The sequence below is a fragment of the Arachis hypogaea genome, chromosome 8, assembly GCF_003086295.3.
Source record: "Arachis hypogaea cultivar Tifrunner chromosome 8, arahy.Tifrunner.gnm2.J5K5, whole genome shotgun sequence".
In the NCBI taxonomy this organism is placed as follows: domain Eukaryota; kingdom Viridiplantae; phylum Streptophyta; class Magnoliopsida; order Fabales; family Fabaceae; genus Arachis; species Arachis hypogaea.
Window position 1 is genome coordinate 46,179,362 of NC_092043.1, and position 19,198 is coordinate 46,198,559.

Consider the following 19,198-nt stretch of genomic DNA (forward strand, 5'->3'; position numbering starts at 1 on the left):
TGAAATTTTGAGGGTGTGTAAGTATGTGAATCATCAAAAGTTTTTTATAACTTATTGAAACTAATTTTGTTTATAAAAAAAAATCTAAGTTATTTGGCATAACCTTGAATTTTAAGAAAATTTAAACTTTAAGCCTTAGACTTTAAATAATTTTGAATCTCAAATACACTTGAGTTTTTTAGTAATTTAAACTTTAAGTAGATTTGGATACCAAACATACTTTATCTTGACCACTAAAATTAATCATTCTTGTTTTCTCTAACCATGGCCTAATTTACACGCACATTATCTTTAACTTTGACTGATGAACTTTTTTTTATTTCAATTGCTGAGTTATTTCTGACTTCGATTGTTAAATTTTTTTAATTTTGAATGTTGAGATCATTTTAAAAAATTCTTTCCAATTCAAATTATGTGTTTCAATTTTTTTGCACAACATAAAGAAATATTTGTACTTTATTAAAAATAAATTTATAAAATATATAACGTGTTTGGTTGAGAAAGAGATGAGAGAGAGAGAGGGAAAAAGAGAAAGTGGGTGAAAAACATAAGAAAAGGTAGACATAAATGATATATACTTATCGAAAAAACAAAAGAATAGTTGTATATACATTTTTGCATTTATACGTTACACTACGAAAGGAGGGGCCTTGAAGGCTATTGTGAAGATAAATTGTATGAGAATGAGAGGCAATGTTATGTTTGTGGGGGAAGCTAAATATAGGAGAATGATCGAGCTGAAAGATATGAACAGAATTCATCCATGAGATGAAACTCGAAATACTATGGTTCGTCAAACGCCAAAAGAAAGAAAAGAGACTCAGAAAATCACGGCTACCTCCAACAAAGATTTAACAATTGAGAAAAAAAAGTTTAAGATCCGTATGGGAATAGGTGGACGAAGAAGGTGGAAGTGGCGGTGGTGAAAGAAAATTTAGACTGGTTGTAGAAAAGTCTAGTTGGGGGAACGACGAAGGCTATTGACTTCAGATCACTGAAGGTATCGGTTGTGAAGAATTTTCCTCAAGTTATCCAGGTGCGCAAAATGGGTGCATATAAAGTTCTGTTGACCTTTGACAGCCTCTTGAATGCAGAAGAGGCTTACACATTCAAAATGAATAGCCTACTACAGTTGTTCCATAGTGTACGGAGGTGGGACTAGTCAGAGAGAAGTGAAACTTGAAAGGTGTGGCTAGAATGCTTTGGGGTCCCATTACATGCATGGTCTATGGATACTTTCAGATGATTAGAAAGCCAATAGGGTGAGGTGGTTGGGTGTGATAACGCGACAAAATCGTGCATCTTTTTTAGTGTCGACTGTGTACAAATTGATAGCTATGTGATGGATGTGATCAATGAATGTGTCCATATCACAATAGGCATCAGCGGCTTTGACGTTTTGGTAAAAGAGGTGGGACGCGAAACATATGGAGAGAATGGTAAGGTGGAAATGATGGAAGCTGACAAGGGAAGCAGTGGCCACTCGAGGAACATACCTACAAAGGAATGTGATGATGCTATTATAACATCGCTAAGGCTGACAAATTTGACGGGCAATGCAGATCAGGCAGCGAAAGTGGTTATCGAGGTGCGGGGGGAGGAGATTGAAGATGATGATAGATTGGTAATTTCAGAAACAATTTTGAACAAGTGGAGTTATGAAAATTTAAGTCACAATCAATTGAAACTGGTAACTTATCAATTTAATAATGGTGGTATTGAAGGCATGGCTAATTTTATAGGATATGAGGTGAGTAATAAAGTGGATTCTAAGTTGACTATTCCATGGGACTATGGTTTTAAATCTAATGGGCTACATATGGGAGCAATAAGGGTTAATGGGCTTGAACCTAATAAGGGCCCTCCAATGGAATGAGAAACTGTTATAACGTAATGGGCCTGGATGACCCAAGCTCCAAAGCAGCTCATCAGTTTGGAGCAGCGAAAGTTCATCAGGGGCTGGTTATAACGCGGACGGGTTGGGTCTACATTGGGCCAGTCCGAAAGCAAGCGGGTCAGGGAATGTTGATCCTGCGGGGTAGCGCCTCACCAGCGACGGAAGCCTCTTCGCCTAGGGATTTGCACGCGTTAGGGGTGCGGCTTCAAGGGCTGGAGAAGCACGACATCTCCCTGGTGAAAAAAGTGTGACGGCGACTGGTACAGAGGTTGTGCGTTGGCCAGAACAAAGCTTGGTGGTTAATGGTCGGGCAAATGGTGAAGGAGCGAACTGGTAAGGAGGAGGGCGACTTGACTAGGGTGGTGCGGCTACTCTGACGGTGCATGGGTGCCACTTGGAAGATGAACCACACGTCTATTGTGATGCGCCGGTATTGGCACATGATGCGAGGGCATAAGGAGGCTCGAGCATGGACACATGCGGAGGAGGTGGGTGGTGCAGATTATTCAAGCATGATGGAGGGGATGATTTGCTACAAGGGATGTTGAGCGTGGACGACAGTTCAAAAAAGGGACATGCTGACGTTGATAACTCTGCACACAATGGCGGACAGAAGGAAGGATTTGGTATTGCAAGGCTGGGAATGGAAGCATTTGTTGACAAAAATTTGTCGGTAATTAATGACGAAGATGGATACGATGATGATGAGGACAACCTGCAGGACGCAGCACATGCCAATGTTGGTGAAGCTAGTGATAATGAGGTTTTAACATTGGAGGAGTAGCTTGTAGAAAACAAAAGAACCTGGAGCAAGGGATTCAGGAGCAGTGCTATACAATGAAGAAGATGACATAATGGCTATTCTTCAACAACAAAATGAAGAAGCTGCTCAGAAAAGAAGGCTGGCAAAACAGAAGGCAAAAGCAAGACGGAGCAGTCCCAAAACTCATAAAAAGGTGTGCAATAATTTTTTGAAATGATTATTACTTCATGGAATATTAGGGGGTTGAAGGGTGATGGAAAGATGAGGATGGTAAAGGACCTGAAGAGGAAATATAGATTAAACATGTTAAGTTTGGTGGAGACTAAAAGACAGATAATGACTAAATTTGATATACCAAAAATTTGGGGAATTAGTTGCATGGGGTGGGACTATGTTGAGTCTGATGGTGCATCTGGTGGGTTATTGTTAATATGGGATGATGATTTTTTTAAAATAAGAAATAGTTATAAAGGGGAGAGATGGTTGTGTGTTAAAGGAGAGTTGTTGAAAAATAATTTTAATTGTGCGTTTATCTTGGTTTATGGTGCACATGTTAGAGATGAAAAATTTCTTGTGTGGGAGGAGTTGAGCTACATAACTGGATTATGCCAGGTTCCCTGTTGTTTTATGGGAAACTTTAATGAGAATGTATAGGTGGAGGAAAGACGAGGCACTGATAGTTTATCCCTGTCAGCCGAAGACTTCAAGAATTGGATACATGACATGGGTGTGGTAGACTTGCTGATTACTGACTGCAAGTTTACATGGTTCAAAGGTTGATCCTATAGCCGTATCGATATGGTTCTCGTTAGCTTGGAATGGCTGGAGACGTTTTTAAAAACTTGGTTACGAGGTGGTCCAAGGGGTTTGTCTGATCACTGTCCTATTATAGTGGAAGTTAAGAGACTAAGAGATAGGTCGAGACCGTTCCAAAATATTGACTCGTGGTTTACTCATGAAGGTTTTCTGAGGATGGTCAAGGAGGAATGGAGAGAACTTGATGAGGCACATTTCACAGATAAATTAAAGGTCTTGACAGTTTCTCTAGGAAGAATGCGAGGATGCTTTAAAGGTCATGAAGGTTTTATAAGAATTTGTATCATCAGGAGGAGTCTCCATTGGTGGGGTTCAGGGACGAATTGGTAGAAATGATTGGTGAAGAGGATGCTTTGGCTTTGGAGGTGCAACCAACTCTTGAGAAGGTTAGAGAAGCAGTGTGGGATTATGAATCATCCAAAACTCCAGGAAGTGATGGATACAACATGAATTTCATAAAGAGGTGTTCGGCTAAAATTGGCTCTAAATTTACGGCAGCGGTATTGGATTTTTTCCTGACTTCCAAATTACCGGCAGATGCAAATCTCACTTGGGTGGCACTGGCCCCTAAGTTTACTGGTACAAAGAAAATCAAAGACCTTAGGCCGATCAGCATGGTAGGTTCTGTGTATAAAGTCATTCAAAAATACTGGTTAGGAGAATGCGAGCAATAATGCCACGGCTAGTAGGTGAAATACAAAGTGCTTTTGTCAAAGGGCGGAAGATTCATGACGTGGCTCTTATTGCATGCAAAATAGTTCAATGGATTAAATTGAGAAAGAAGGAAGTGGTGATAATAAAGCTAGACTTTCAAAAAACATATGATAGAGTCAAGTGGAGATTTGTAGACCTTGTGTTGCAAAATATGGGGTTTCGGCGAAGATGAAGGAATTGGGTTATGGAGTGCATAACTACGTTTTCTATGTCATTGCTGATAAACAACTCGCCATCTAAGATGTTTAAGATGGAAAGTGGTCTGCGACAGGGTGATCCGTTGTCTCCATTTCTATTTGTACTTATCATTGATGTTCTACATATAATGTTTAGGGAGGCGGTAAGAAACAGGCGCATATCACCGTTACTGGTGGATAGAGATCATATTGAGTTGTCGCATCTTCAGTTTACGGATGATACTATTCTGTTCTGTCCCCTAGAGGAAGAGACCATTAAGAACTAAAAGAGAATCCTTCGTTGTTTTGAGCTAATATCGGAGCTGACTGTTAATTTTGATAAATCAAGCTTTATCCCAATTAACTGTGATGATTAGTGGGTACAACATATGTGTAGGGTATTGGGTTGCAATGTAGCTTTTCTTCGAGTGAAATACTTAGAGATCCCGGTTAGAAGCAAAATCGAGATTAGTGAAGACTTGGAAGCCCATCATAGAAAAAGTGGAAGAGAAGCTGAGCATATGAAAAACCAAGGTACTTAATAAAGCCGGTAAGTTAGTGCTCATTAAATCTACTTTGAACAGTCTCCCTGTCTATTATTTGAGCTTATATAAAATGCCAAAGGCTGTTGTAGAGAAACTGATTTTCTTATAGAAAAGATTTCTATGGAGTAAGGATGATGGTAGGAATGGTATGGCAATGATTAGGTGGGAGGTGGTGCAGGCTCCCAAAATGTTTGGTGGGTTGGACGTTGGGGATGCCATGGTGCGCAACACAGCCCTTCTATTTAAGTGGTGGTGGCGTTTCTCGAATGAGGATTGTCCCTTATAGAAGAGGGTGATTTGCTCTTTACCTGAACCCAAATGTGATGCTGTCATCCCAGGTGTTACCTATCCGCCAGGGGGGAAGGATATTTGCCATATACAGTTCAAGGATCAACAAGTAAGACAAAAGATGATTAATGGGTTGTCTATGGAGATTGGTGATGGGAGAGGGACTCAGTTCTAGAAGAATGTATGGATGCGTGGCGGCTCCCTGAAAAATCAATTTCTAAGGCTTTTCTCAGTTTCAAACCAAAAAGGATCCGTTAATGGGGATTGTGCGTTTTGCGACGGGTTAGAGTGGAGATAGAACTTCCAATGGAGGCGAGAACTTTTCCAATGGGAGTTGGATATAGTGAACCAGTTGCATGAAACTTTAAGACTGTTCAAACTTGCTTATGACAGAGAGGATATAGTTGTGTGGATGATTGATAAACAAGGTGTATTTTCTACTAACTCCTTTGTGTAGGTGATGCAGGCGAAAATGATTCCGGAGGATATAGCAAGCTACAATTTTACTAGGATAGTTTGGAAAGGTCTAGTTCCACCAAGAGTAGAATTATTTTCTTGGTTTGTGTTGACTACTGGAAGAGTCAATACGAAGGAGAGACTGAGTCAGTTTGGGGTGGTAAACCAGGAAGATGTTGTATGTATGTTATGCAACAAAGGTGTTGAATATAGTCACCACTTGTTTCTTGGTTGTGATTTTTCTTAGCAGGTTTAGTGTGCATGGTTGTCATTTGTTGGAAGTCTATGGTCGTGTCCGGGAACGCTAAAGGAACATTTTCAAAGTTGGACTGAGCTACCAACTAGTAAGGTGGAACGCAAGAGGTGGATGGTATGCGATTATTTAGAACATTCGGCTAGAAATGAATAGAAGGATTTTTCAGAATAAAGGAAAAGGGGTTGACATGATTATCCATCAGTCCTTTATGAACTATAATGAGTGGCTAGGAGCGGATCCCTTTGGTCGTTGATGACAATGGCAAAGATGACAGGAGGATATTTATGAGTGTTCTTAGCGTTGGTTTCTTTGCTTTAACTATTTTAGTTTGTTTTGTTTGTTTTCTTCTTATACTCCACTTACTCTATTGAGCTCTTTCTTTTAAACAAATATATATATATATATATATATATATATATATATATATATATATATAAAATGTTATTTTTAATGTTATTTTTTTATGCTTTCTCTCAAGAACCGTGGAACCGATGATGTGTTCACGGATTCTGATCCTGATTTCTTTGTTCAGATCTCCAATCTAGTCGCTTCAAAGGTTCTACCTAATCCTGCATTGGATAGAGATGGCGGATATTTGGCTTATTACAGGCTTGCTCAGAGGTTTACAAACACCAAAGGAATAATTGTTAATACCTTCTAGGAGTTGGAGAGGTATGCTTTTGATGCATTATCGCCTATCCGACGGCAAAACAGGAGTTCCTCCAATCTATTCTGTTGGCCCTTTGATTGAGCTCAAAGGTCACCATCAGCCAAATCTAGACCAATTACAGCATGAGAAACTACTGAGATTTCTTGATGACCAAGAAACTACTTCTGTTGTTTTTCTCTGTTTTGGGAGCAAAGGAAGCTTTGGTCCATCCCAAACAAGCCAAATCAGTTCAAAGGTCTTATTGTAAAGGCGAATGAGATAGAGAAAGGGTCGAAACAATTGATGGATAGAGATAATAATATTGTGCACAAGAAGGTGCAAGAGATGAAAGAGATAGCTAGGAAAACTGTTATTAATGGTGGATCACCTTTCAATGCTGTTAGAGAACTTATTGGTCATATGGTGGGTAACAATTGATAACTACTTTTTTTGGGGTCGTATTTCTTGGAGTTGTTCTTTCCTCTGAATCAATGTAAAACAAGTAAACAATAAGTTCTTCATTGAAATTGTTGCTATTGGTGTATTAAAAATGAACATGAACAAGTTGTTTTAATGAACTTGTTTCTTCATATCTGAACATAGAACTTCGTCTAACTCATGTTTCACCAACTGAAGTACAAACTACAATTTTGAAATTGAGAACATATATATATATATACACGTTGCTAATATGTCTTGCAAGGTTTGACACAAACGTGTGTGTCTAATGGTTTGTCAACATGCTCTACAGGACATTCTTGAATAAATTTGTTAGCAGAAGGTTAGACTTTTAGCTTTTTTGCAATTTCAGCCATATATTTACCCTGGTAAAAGGCCTGCTGCAGTTCTAGCTCGGTAGGTTGCCGAGTTCCATCTCCGGCGAAGGTTCCAGCACCATATGCTGAGCCTCCTTTCACCTCATCCATCTCAAACATGCCACTTCCAAATGTGTATCCAAGGGGCACAAAAAGCATGCCATGATGAGCTAATTGAGTTATTGCTGTCAATCTGCAATTAAAGATTTAGAGGAAAATTGAAAACTAAATTCAATAAATTCATAATTTCATAGCATAAGAATCACTAGTCACTAACGAATATAGTTCATAGTCTTGGTCACTATTGGAAAAGTGAAGATACAATTGTTAAGAGGCATGACAAGCAACATTATGAGAATTATCTGTTTGATCAAAACAATTCTGATAGAACAAATGAACAAGTTTGTTATGTTCTAAATTGAAATGATAACAACAGTAGGAAGCATTTAGAGTTCATTTTACTCACGCTGAAAGTTCCTGGCCTCCGCCGTGAAAGCCAGTACTCCAAAAGATTCCAGCAGGCTTGCCAGCAAGTGCTTGGGAGGCCCATAGCTCACTAGTGGCATCAAAAAATGCCTTCAGTTGGCTTGGCATCATGCCGAATCGAGAAGGAAAACCAAATATAAAACCATCAGCTTCCAGAAGTTGTTCCGGTTTGATGTCCGTTACATCATCCGGCCTAGGAGGGGCCTTCAGCTTTTCCAATATTCGATCGGAGAGAGTCAATGTCCCATCAGCTATGAGCATAAGCAACCAAAACGTATTTATTGAACAAGGTGTCCACATAATATCCACAGGTGTGGATATTATATGCCATCCACACCATAGAACTCCGCTTATATATATACTTTAATTTTGATAGTATTCCGGCCCAGTCTAACAAGGGTCCCGGCCCAGTCTAACTGTGGATCGACGATCCACCGGGTCACTTGATATCCAAACCCAAGGATGATTTACGTATCATCTCACGTTTTGCTAAAGTGATCTGAATAGCTAATAAAAGCTTTCAAGCAAATGGACTCAAACGAATGGATCTATCTAAATTCAAAATATAAATGGAGAAAAATCTATCCCTCTCTAAAAATACGTCACCTTTTTTATCCTAATTAATAACCTTAATATAGACATTAACTTTAATATCAGAGTATCTTTACAAATAATTCTACCTGCCGATCTATCGACAATTCGGACAGTCATTCCCTCAGAAAGTTCCCGTCCAAGTCTAAATACCCTACTTCACTCAATTACTTAAGTCCAAACTTCATCCGAATTACCATTCTTCTGAACAACCAAACAGATAGTTAGTGTGCTAATAGTAAATTTATGATATCGATATTATGCACCAAAGTACATATCTGATCCCATTTGACTCTCTTATGACCTTCATAATGAACATTCACTATGCATCACCAACTGAAACTTACAGGGACATTGAAGCCTATACTTACATAAATTCGCAACTTTGTAGAACTCAACGAATCAATTATGAGCGGGAAAATAAAGACCGATGAATCAGATATAGTTTCATTTCCATTTTTTTTAAGGAAAAAAGACTTATAAATCTAATTCTACATTTGAAGGTACAGTGAAGCCTTTTTCATGCATACCTGAAATGTTGAAGCATTACTACAGATGTTAGTTACATCATTAAGCACTTGTTTTCTCTTATCCAGGGGATCAACAACTACAGAAGTTTTGTTCTCATCAGAACCTGTTCTTGTGAAACTTCCTCTAAGTACATGTTTCTGCTCATTTTTAAATGATGGTCTTGAGTAGGGTGGTATCCCTCCAACTGATCCTAAGACCTTAGCCCTCGCTCTTGTGATTCGATGTGGACGCTCTTCGTCTTTGGCACTGGCTGCTTTATTTGCTTTGTTCATTCTTATGTGCCTAGAAGAAGAGCAACCCCAAGTGCCTTATACGAAAATCTTGCTCATACCTGTTTTTCAATAATTAAGTTACCATAAGATAACAGCAACAGAAAATAACAGTGCCAAAGATTGTAAATAAACAAACAGAAATAAAGCCTTGTAGCAGCAAAAGAAAAATATCTCCTAATATTTCAATCATAGTTTGGTAACTAGAACGTCAGTATAGGGATAGTTACATCGTTCGTTTCAAGACATTCTTCGCTACTTTTTATGTACAAATTCTAAGTATTCTTTTATAGAGTATTCGGTATACGTAGGCAGGTAAATAAGAGAACCAATATAACTATGATTACTCTGTCTAGTTAATGTATGAATTACAAAAATTAAGGTACCCTTCAAACATTAAGAAGCCTAATTCTTGAATAACATGCTTGTTAAGTGATAACATATCATTCATTACTCACTCACCCGCCCACTCATACATCAACATCTTACCAAAACACATAGATATGCAACATTAGAGGTCATACCATTGTGCTACTCTTTTGTATTATAACCTCCTCCCCTCCCGCTATGCCATCAAGTGATAAAACATCATGACAAATTATTTTTAGTAATTGCAATATTTCTTTGATTTCTTGACTTGATTGAACCATTAAACAAGCTTTTAAAACCAATAAAAACAAAAATTGAATTGGCTCCTTGATAGCTACATCATAACCCCCACCATAGTCAAAAGTCAAAACCCAAAAGAAAAAAAAAATGAAAATTGTAAAGTAAGGCATGGTCCCAAAGTCTTATCCTTCCTTGTTCTTCCTTTTCTCAATTTTCCTTTTTCTCCTTTGCCACTGACCAAAATTGATTTACCCAAAGCAAATCTCACGTAAAATCAAAAGCAGATTCTTTCACCAAATTTTATCTAAATACAAGGTAATGCAGCTCAATCTCCAGATCTACACAAAACAATTAAAAAGGAAAAAACACTTTCCCTGAACGCTCCAAAACAAACTCTAACCCTAAAATTAGATTAGACCACAAATTGAAGCTTACTGATCAATTAACTATGTATCGTACTAATAGATGCACATAGATACATGTATTTATGAGATAATGCAGCTGAGCGTACCTATTTGGCAAGCTCATGCAATAACCTTCAATGGCGGATATATATAGATAGATAGATACATGCGAGAGTTGAGAGTGATCTATGCTGATATAAAGGTAGAGAGGAGCGTTGGTTTTGTGAGCGGGACAGAGGCACAGTTCAAATAAACAAAAAATAATATTAAAAAAATGAAAAGAAAGAAGAGATCAAGAGAAGACAGAAGTGAAGCAAAAAAGACAATTAATGCAATTTCAACCCTCCTCTTTTTCTCCCGTTTTTGTCTATGCTTTAATGGGGTGATGCCTTTTCAATTTCATTTCTTTAATACACGTGAACCAAATTCACCGTATACACGTCAGATTATGATTATAGTAGTATTAACTTAGTTTTCTACTTTAAGAAATGCTAGAAAGTTATTAAAATTTTTTATTTTTAATTATTAATTAGTTATTAATTTTTAAAAATATATAACAAAATATATTTTTATATTATTATATTAAATAAAAAATATTAAAAAATTATTAAAATTTATTATTTTTAGTCATTCTTTAGTTTTCAATAATTAAAAATATGAGATAAAGTATTTTAGGCCGTGTTTGTTTTCAAAGACGGGATACTGAGACAGTGACGTAAAGACACAAAATTATTTTTGACAGATAAAATATAGACAGAGATATTATATCTAAAGACATTAACAAAGGACACAACTTATTTTTTATTTTTTCTTTTATTATTTTTGTTAATTTTCATAATTATATTTTTTATTATTATATTTTTCTTCTCATAATTTTTTACAAAAAGAATAAATTAAATTTTTATAATTTGTTATACTTTATTACCAAACAAAATACAAAAATACTAAATTTCATGTCTCTCTTTTTTATTATGTCTTATTTTCATTATTTTGTTTTATCTTGTTCTCAAAAATAAATGCAGCCTTATTGAATTGCTAAAACAAAGATTAAAGAAATTGAATTGATGGCTAAGTGATAGCCACAACTAATAAATTTTGATAACTTTTAGTATTTTTCTACTAAAAACATTAAATTAATGACTAAATGATGATAAAAAATAATAAATTTTGATAATTTTTTAACATTATTAATGTAATCAAATTATTATGTGGATATATAATTCTCCCAATATAGAATATAGAAATAGATGGATTTTTTACTTATTATATTTATCCATTTATGTAATTTTTTATATATTTTTTTATTTAATGTCTATTTATAAGATGTATTGGTGATTTTATAGACAATTTACTTATTTCATGTAAATTTTCCTTACGTATTTTTCATAAGTTATCCCAAAATTACACATATTGATAAAAAAATATATTTATTTTATTTATATAAAAAAGTCTAGAAATAAATAGATAAGCATGAATAATTTAAATATGATTACATTTAATTTGTTATGTCTATTTATTATAAAATTTAGTGGTGATTTTATAGATCATTTATGTATTTTATGTAAAAAAAAAATCGTATTTATCATAAATTATAACAGAATTACATATATTGATAAATAAAATATTATTTTATTTATAAAATCTAAAAATAAATGGATAAGCATGGATAATTTAAATATGATTACATTTTTTATGTCTATTTATAAAGTTTATTGGTGATTTGATAATTTTATGGCTAACTAACATATGAAAAAATATCCAAAAACAATAATCAGATTTTTTTTTTTTGAAAAAATATAACATCTTTTGCCGAAAAAGAAATATTGTCTTTGTTCAGTTTGTTATGATGCCTCTTTGTCTAAGAGGTGATTTTGCAACCTAGAGCCTACTTTAGTTTAATAGTAAATTGTGATATTTCTTAAGATACTATAGCCGAATTCGAAATTTTGGTTGAGGTTAAAAAGTGGATAGAAATTTTTAAATATTACGTATATAAATATATTTTGTGTGTGAGTTTATAATATTATAATACTTAGAATTATGAAGTATTTAATCTATAAAAAAATTTGACTACAAGAAGTTAGAAACTAATAAATTAGTATTTCAATACTAAGATGTTATCAAGATTTTAAGAACGGTAAAACAAGATATTTTAAGGAAAAATAAATGTTTGCAACGCAAAAGAATCTTGAAATAAAATAGTTATTTTGATATTATACCTAATATCACATTTTATTGAACATATACATCACACACAAAAATGTCAAACATTTTCATTACAGGAACAACGGCTTAATAACTTCACAATTTTATTGCAATTTACTTTTGTGTTTTAATCTATTTTTTTTATTGAAGTTATAATTTGTAAAGTAAATTATTGAATTTTATTATTTTATTATAAAATTTTATTGGTACTAAAAGATTTAAGTAGTGGGCAGTTTTATCTATATAAAAGTCTTTATCAAGAGAAGAGGGATAATGAATGGCATATTTTGAACTTAAAAATTGAACAACAAATCCTCCAAAATATGTAATACTACAGAACAACAAAGTCTAATCTTGCCCATTTTTTTGTGTATATCATCATGCTAAAATACACTAGACATAAAAATGCTTATTATATGAGCAACGAATTACCTACTTTATTATAATATATGTATGATAAAATAATTTAAATATAACATGTTTGTTCTTACAATGCAGAAGTTATATATCTATATATGTTAGAGAAATGCAGGACGTGCGTCCAAACATTTTTTGAACTAAATATTTAACTAATTTGCATGTTTTCTTTTTTTTGTTAGTATGATTGTTGTCATCCTACTGATATTCTTTTTTTTCTCCTATACATACATTAATTTTGGTATAAAACACAAAAATTTAGTATATAACATACAAATTTTTAAAAAATTACATGTCTAAGATATTAACATCTGTATACAGCACACAAATCTTAGTATACAACATAAAATTTTTAAAGATCACATATCCAAAATATCTACACTTAGTGCATGTTTGGGCGCCATTATTTTGTTAAAAAAAGATCTTTTTTCAATGAAAAAAGATCTTTTTTATTTTTTAACGTGTTTGGCAAATTTCTAGTAGTAAAAATAAAAACACTAGTAAAATCAAAAAAAGATCTTTTTTGAAAAGCTGTAATTTACATCTTTTTTTAAAAGATCTTTTTTCCTTAAAAAAAAGATGTTTTTCATGTAATAAATAAATAAAAAAGTACTTTTATATTGTTATACCCAAACATAATTGATAGATAAAAAGACCTTTTTACATGAGATATCCAAACATAAAATTACTTTTACTTCTCTATAAGATCTTTTAAAAAAAGATAACTCAAAAAAAGATCTTTTCTTAGAAGCTCACCCAAACAAGCCCTTAATCAATGAAATATGCAAACACATGAATTTTGGTGTACATTACAAAATTTTTGATACATATCACAGAATTTTGATGTCCAGTACACAAATTTTTAAAAGTCAAAACATTGACTCACTAACAAATAAAATACATTCACAATAAAATTTGATAACAAATTGAAGAAATTAATTCTAATTCTTAAGAAAATTATTGTAACTTTGTAAGAAGAACACTGGTTGTGAATTGTGATCTCAGTTCTCAACTGAGTTGTCTACCTTCAAAAAAAAAAAAAAAAAACTCAGTTGTCTACCCCCATACTCCTTCCTCCTACTGGTAGCAGCTTCCTGCCCTAACTTACACCCACACAAACTCTCTCTCTCTCACTTTCCAGAGACAGACAGAGAGTGCAACCCAATGAATCCGCTAACCCTAGTGAAGCGCATTCAGAGCATCAACTCCAAAGAAGCCTCTCTCGGAATCGGCGAAGATGCTTCCTGGCACGCCAAATACAAAGAATCCGCTTACGTCTTCGTCGGCGGCATCCCCTTCGACCTCACCGAGGGCGACCTCCTCGCCGTTTTTGCTCAGTTAATCATTCCCTTTACGCTTTCATTTTTTACCTTTTTTCCCCTTGTTAATTTCAATTTTAATGTTCATTTGTATTTGGTTAAACTCAGGTATGGGGAAGTTGTGGATGTTAATCTCGTTAGGGATAAAGGTATCGGAAAATCCAAGGGTTTTGCCTTCCTTGCTTATGAAGATCAAAGGAGCACTAATCTTGCTGTTGGTGAGACTTTACATTTTCAATTTTTATATTTTTGCACAAAAAATCACTTAGATTTTATCATGAGTTTTATCTATCAAGGTAGCTCATGCTGTTACATAATGAAAAGAAAAGAATAGAAAGGCTTAGACGTTGTTATTGTTGTTTTTGATGGTGTGTCTGTTTACAGTTTTTTGTGTTCTCTGTCTCAGATAATCTGAATGGAGCGCAGATTTTGGGTAGAATTATTAGGGTGGATCATGTTGATAAGTATAAGAAAAAGGAAGAGGAAGATGAAGAGACCGAGCGCCAGAAGAGGGAGGCCCGAGGTGTCTGTAGAGCTTTCCAAAGAGGGGAATGTACTCGCGGCGCTTTTTGCAAATTTTCTCATGATGAGCAAGTAAGTTCAACCATTATATTATGCTACAATGCACCCGGTTTTATTATGCATATTAATCCGATAGTTCTAAGTAAAGAAGAATCTATAAGGACCACGAATGTTTAATGGTTTTAATTAGAAATACGATTTATGATAGCATACTAGGATGTTATATAATCCATAACCAACCCCACCTAGTGGGACAAGACATAGTAATTGTTATTTAGTTCATGTATTGGGATTAATTTGTGAAAAATGAAACTTATAATTAAATATTTTGGAATGATACCCCAGTGAAGAGAGCACAACACCGAAGAGTCTTATTGTACCTTCTATTACCAAAAACTTAACCTGATAATTTCTAGGAATATGCTTCAGTAACAGGAACATCAATGGCCATGTTAAGCAAATCTTCTAAGTTCTAAGCAGACCAGTGCACAATGTTGGTCAAAGAAGTTGCACAGATAATTTAAAAACTGTGACTGAAGCCTTGAACAAAATTTAGCTATTGCCTATATTCTGATTATTGATATATACCTTAAATGAGAAATTTGTTTTCGTTGTAATTAAGTTCTATTTTGCAATTTTTTGGGGGTTGGTTCAACTTGGTTTATCTGAACATCAATTTTTCCAAATAGTTCTTGTGTTGTTGATGTAAAATTACCAGCAATGGGATCTTAAAGAATGAATAAGTTAATTGGGTAACTTTTTCTTTGTTTATATAGTGGACTTGGAATAAATAGGAATTTTAATTGATAAAGTGATTACACTTGGTTCACTTATCATAAAGTATAATGGTAGACAGATCTTCTCAGCTCTAACTAGAAGTCTTCACTCATTTTCTTACCTTGTTTTCTCTACTTTCATTATTTACTTACTCTTCACTTTTGCTTTGCATACAATTGGGCTTTTGAAGTTGTTTATGGTATAAATGACGATTTTGAAGCTGTCCTGTTACAATTTGATATGTTTGAGTGATTGGTTGTCTTTGTTGTCGTTATTGGTTTATCCAGAGAGCTGCAAACACTGGTTGGGGTCAACGTGAGGATGACACCCCAAAATGGGGTCATGACAAATTCCAGGGTCCCAAAAAGGAGAGACAATCTGGCAACAACCAATTAAATCGTATTCCTGAAAGTAGAGATAGAGATTCACGCCCCAGATCCCATGACAATGAGAAAGGATCTGACAGCCAACCCAAGAGAAGTGAAAGAAGAGAGGAGATGTGGAGGCGGCATGATGATGATCAGGGGAGAGAAAATAACAGTAGAAGGGATGAAAAGAGATTTAAAAGGCATGAAGATGAGGATAAACTTGAAGGAAGAGATTATAACAGTAGAAGAGATGAAAAAAGATCAAGAAGGCATGAAGACGATGAGTCTGAACATAGGTCTAGAGAAGATCGATTTAGGAGAGAGGGGAAAAGATTTAGAAGGAGTGGTTTTGATGATATGGAACCTGAACCTAGAGATCATTGTAGAAGGGAAGACCAGAGGTCGACAAGACCAGATGATGTTGAGTTTGATCACAAGTCTAGGGATTCTAATGCAAGGGAGGATAACAGACCCAGGAAGCAAGATGACAATGAGTTTCCAGGTCAGCCAAGAGAATCAAGAAAGTACAATGATGATGATTTTGCTGGTAACAGGGAAGAAAGGAGATCAAGAAAGCACGATGAAGAAGATTATGCACCACGGTCAAGAGAAGACTATGACAAGAAGCGGGAAAACAGATCGTATAGAAACGATTCTGATCGATCGGACCCAAAAGGAAGAAATGATTTTGATAGGAGAGACGAGAAGAGGTCAAGAAGGTAAAAGCGATTTGAGGCATGGGATATGGGCACCACAGTCCATTGTTACGAGGAGAAATGAGTATATTGGTGTGTTAAACATCATCTGATAAACCGAAATTTGTTTCAGTGCTTATAATATTTCCACGGTTACTTTGTTTGTCACATGATTACTCCCTCTATGCTGTTAGCGCCGTGATGAATTTCCTTTGGATGTGGTGAGTTTTGATAAATATTGTGTTTGGTTCAATCAGCTCCATCTATCAATGCTAATGCATAATGAATATTTACATATATGGTTTACATCTGTTACTCATGCTATCATATTTTAAATTTCTCTACAGGCTTGAAAATAGTGAAGGCAAAGCTGTTATTTTTATTAACTTCGGTCTCTCTGACTTTGGTAATTGGTACTGAGTTCATTTATTGCTGAGTCTTCATCAATGGAGTAAAAAAATCACTCATTTGGTTAGCAAAATATCTGCAATATTAACAATCATACTTAAGACATTTTCAGGTAACTTAGGGCTTAGATCTTTTACCATAAAGGGCTAAAATTGAAAAGCAATATAGAATTGATAGAATAATAGTAGTAGTTACTCAAATAAAATCTTGATCAACAAACTACTACAACAATTTTCAACTCATTTCACTAAAGAATGGCTTAGACAGGCCATAGCCATTTAAATAATTTAGCTTCGTATGTTGATTATAAGAAAGCACCAACACCAAATACAACAACAGCTATTGCCCATTACTTGCTGCCTTTCATATTATTAATAAGTTCTCCCAGCGATGTGAAAGAAGACCCACCTTTAAGGACAGCTTTTCTAGCCATATTTTTCATCTCTTTCACCTTCTTATGCACCACATTATCTCTGTCCATCAATTTTTTCAACCCATTTTCTATCTCATCTGCCATTATAACATCACTACCAGTCCTATAATCCAGTCTCATCTCCACTGCTAACCCAAATTCTTTAACCATCCGAAAAGCATTCAACTGTTGTTCCGCATAGATAGGCCATGTCAATATCGGCACCCCAAACCATAAGCTCTCCAAAATAGAGTTCCACCCGCAATGCGACACAAAGCCACCAATGGCCTTATGAGCAAGAACCTCCACCTGTGGTGCCCAACCACATATCATTCCTCTGCCTTCCATCCATTCCAAAAACCCTTCTGGTAAGGTTCTATCTGTATTGTCCGAGTTTGGCGGCAAGCACATAGCCCACAAGAACCTAATTCCACTGTGCTGAAGCGCCGTCGCTATTTCTCTTGTTTGAGAGGGACCAAAGCTTCCCATGCTCCCAAAACATAGAAACACAACAGAAGAATCTGGCTGCTCATCAAGCCATTTCAATATCTTGTCATGCTGCATTTGGTCTAACTTCGGATTCGGATGACCTTTGATATCAATCAAAGGACCAACAGCATAGATAGGAGTTGTTTTTACATCAGACAGCGCATCAATAGCATGCTTTTCTACCTCATAAAAAGAATTAACAATGATCCCTTTGGTGTCTTTGAACCTCTGAGCAAGCTTATAATATGCAGCATATCCATCTCTATTAAATGCAGGACTAGGTAAAACATTTGAAGGAACTGGACTAGATATACCTGGAATCAACAAATCAGTATCAGAATCGGTGAACGGATCATCGATTTTGCGTTCGAGGAGAGCAACATTGAGAGCAGTAAACCCAACATTTGATGTCATGAACATGTAAGAAGGGACACCAAGTTCTTTTGCCACATCAACCATGGGCAAACAGAAGTAATCCATGACCAACCCAATAACAGGGTTTGAATCAGAGTCATGATAAGATGACAACATCTTTTGTATAGTGTTCTTCACATGGGGTTTGAGGCTCTCCATGAAGACTAAGATGTAGTGTTCTACTGATTTCATTAGAACCTCCTGCGGTGGCGGCTCTACTTCAGGGATATCAATGAGTTTGATCTGAGGCCATGAGGATACAACCGATTGGATGTGTGAATCTGCACAGGGAGCGAATGGGAACTTGATGTAGAGGATTGTGATAGAGAGGTCATTGTCATAGTTGATTAAGATCTTTGCAAGTTCAAGAGCTGAAACTAAATGGCCAAATCCTGGAGTGGGAAGGAAGATCAACTCTGCTCTAAGGTTATCCTAGGAGGTTTACTCACGGAAGGTCACCAAATTTTATCTAAATACATTAAATAGAAATAAGAAAATAGATTATATGTATTAAAATTATTGTTTATATGATAAAGAGTCATGCTATTTATAAAAATATTTTAAATTAATTTCATAAATATTTAACTGTCGATTACTAACTCTCAACTATTTATTATATTCTAACATAACTATTTATTATTGTTCTAATAGATGAAAAATATTAAGAACTCCTAGTTTTGAGAAATTAGATAAAAGAGATGAGAGGACAATGACTTAATAAAAAAAGTTTCATTATCCTAGTTTGAACCTTTTGAGGGACCACGTGACAGTCAACTTCTAAGTATTTAATTTGTTCATAAAAAATAGGATTTAATGCGATGTATAGAGCACTCTAATTATCGCGGAAAAGAATAGGAGTGCGATCAATTGAAATTTAAAGAAAATGCAGTATATTAATCAACCATTG

The 19,198-nt window shown here is 35.1% G+C and overlaps 3 protein-coding genes across 4 annotated transcripts; 1 reads left to right on the top strand and 2 right to left on the bottom strand.

Annotated features, from left to right (window-relative positions):
- Positions 1-7,125: 7,125 nt before the first annotated feature.
- On the bottom strand, positions 7,126-10,649 carry LOC112707834 (probable NAD(P)H dehydrogenase (quinone) FQR1-like 3). Of its 2 annotated transcripts, none has more exons than XM_025759821.3 (3): positions 10,373-10,649; positions 7,842-9,314; positions 7,126-7,568 (listed from the first exon to the last, which is right to left on the bottom strand). In XM_025759821.3, exons 2-3 carry the CDS (start codon positions 8,159-8,161, stop codon positions 7,343-7,345), a joined length of 546 nt encoding a protein of 181 aa, XP_025615606.1. In that variant the 5' UTR covers positions 8,162-9,314; positions 10,373-10,649; the 3' UTR covers positions 7,126-7,342. The 2 variants fall into 2 exon arrangements, with proteins under 2 accessions (XP_025615606.1, XP_072057610.1); XM_072201509.1 differs by having other exon boundaries at positions 9,777-10,644.
- A 3,128-nt stretch (positions 10,650-13,777) lies between these two features.
- On the top strand, positions 13,778-16,865 carry LOC112707835 (uncharacterized). Its single transcript, XM_025759822.3, has 4 exons — positions 13,778-14,224; positions 14,315-14,424; positions 14,613-14,800; positions 15,793-16,865. The coding sequence occupies exons 1-4, from the start codon at positions 14,052-14,054 to the stop codon at positions 16,594-16,596; spliced, it is 1,275 nt and encodes a 424-aa protein (XP_025615607.1). The 5' UTR covers positions 13,778-14,051; the 3' UTR covers positions 16,597-16,865.
- A 281-nt stretch (positions 16,866-17,146) lies between these two features.
- LOC112707836 (UDP-glycosyltransferase 71K1) lies at positions 17,147-18,483 on the bottom strand. Its single transcript, XM_025759824.3, has one exon. It carries the CDS (start codon positions 18,481-18,483, stop codon positions 17,326-17,328), a length of 1,158 nt encoding a protein of 385 aa, XP_025615609.1. The 3' UTR covers positions 17,147-17,325.
- Between the last annotated feature and the right edge of the window lie 715 nt (positions 18,484-19,198).

Excerpts from the sequence above, each read along its gene's own strand:
- LOC112707834 (XM_025759821.3), bottom strand. The coding sequence starts at position 8,161 with ATGTGGACACCTTGTTCAATAAATACGTTTTGGTTGCTTATGCTCATA. Across the intron at positions 7,569-7,841 it reads GGAGGCCAGGAACTTTCAGC|ATTGACAGCAATAACTCAAT; the intron begins GTGAGTAAAATG and ends CTTTAATTGCAG.
- LOC112707835 (XM_025759822.3), top strand. The coding sequence starts at position 14,052 with ATGAATCCGCTAACCCTAGTGAAGCGCATTCAGAGCATCAACTCCAAA. Across the intron at positions 14,225-14,314 it reads CTCCTCGCCGTTTTTGCTCA|GTATGGGGAAGTTGTGGATG; the intron begins GTTAATCATTCC and ends GGTTAAACTCAG. Across the intron at positions 14,425-14,612 it reads GAGCACTAATCTTGCTGTTG|ATAATCTGAATGGAGCGCAG; the intron begins GTGAGACTTTAC and ends TCTCTGTCTCAG.
- LOC112707836 (XM_025759824.3), bottom strand. The coding sequence starts at position 18,483 with ATGAAATCAGTAGAACACTACATCTTAGTCTTCATGGAGAGCCTCAAA.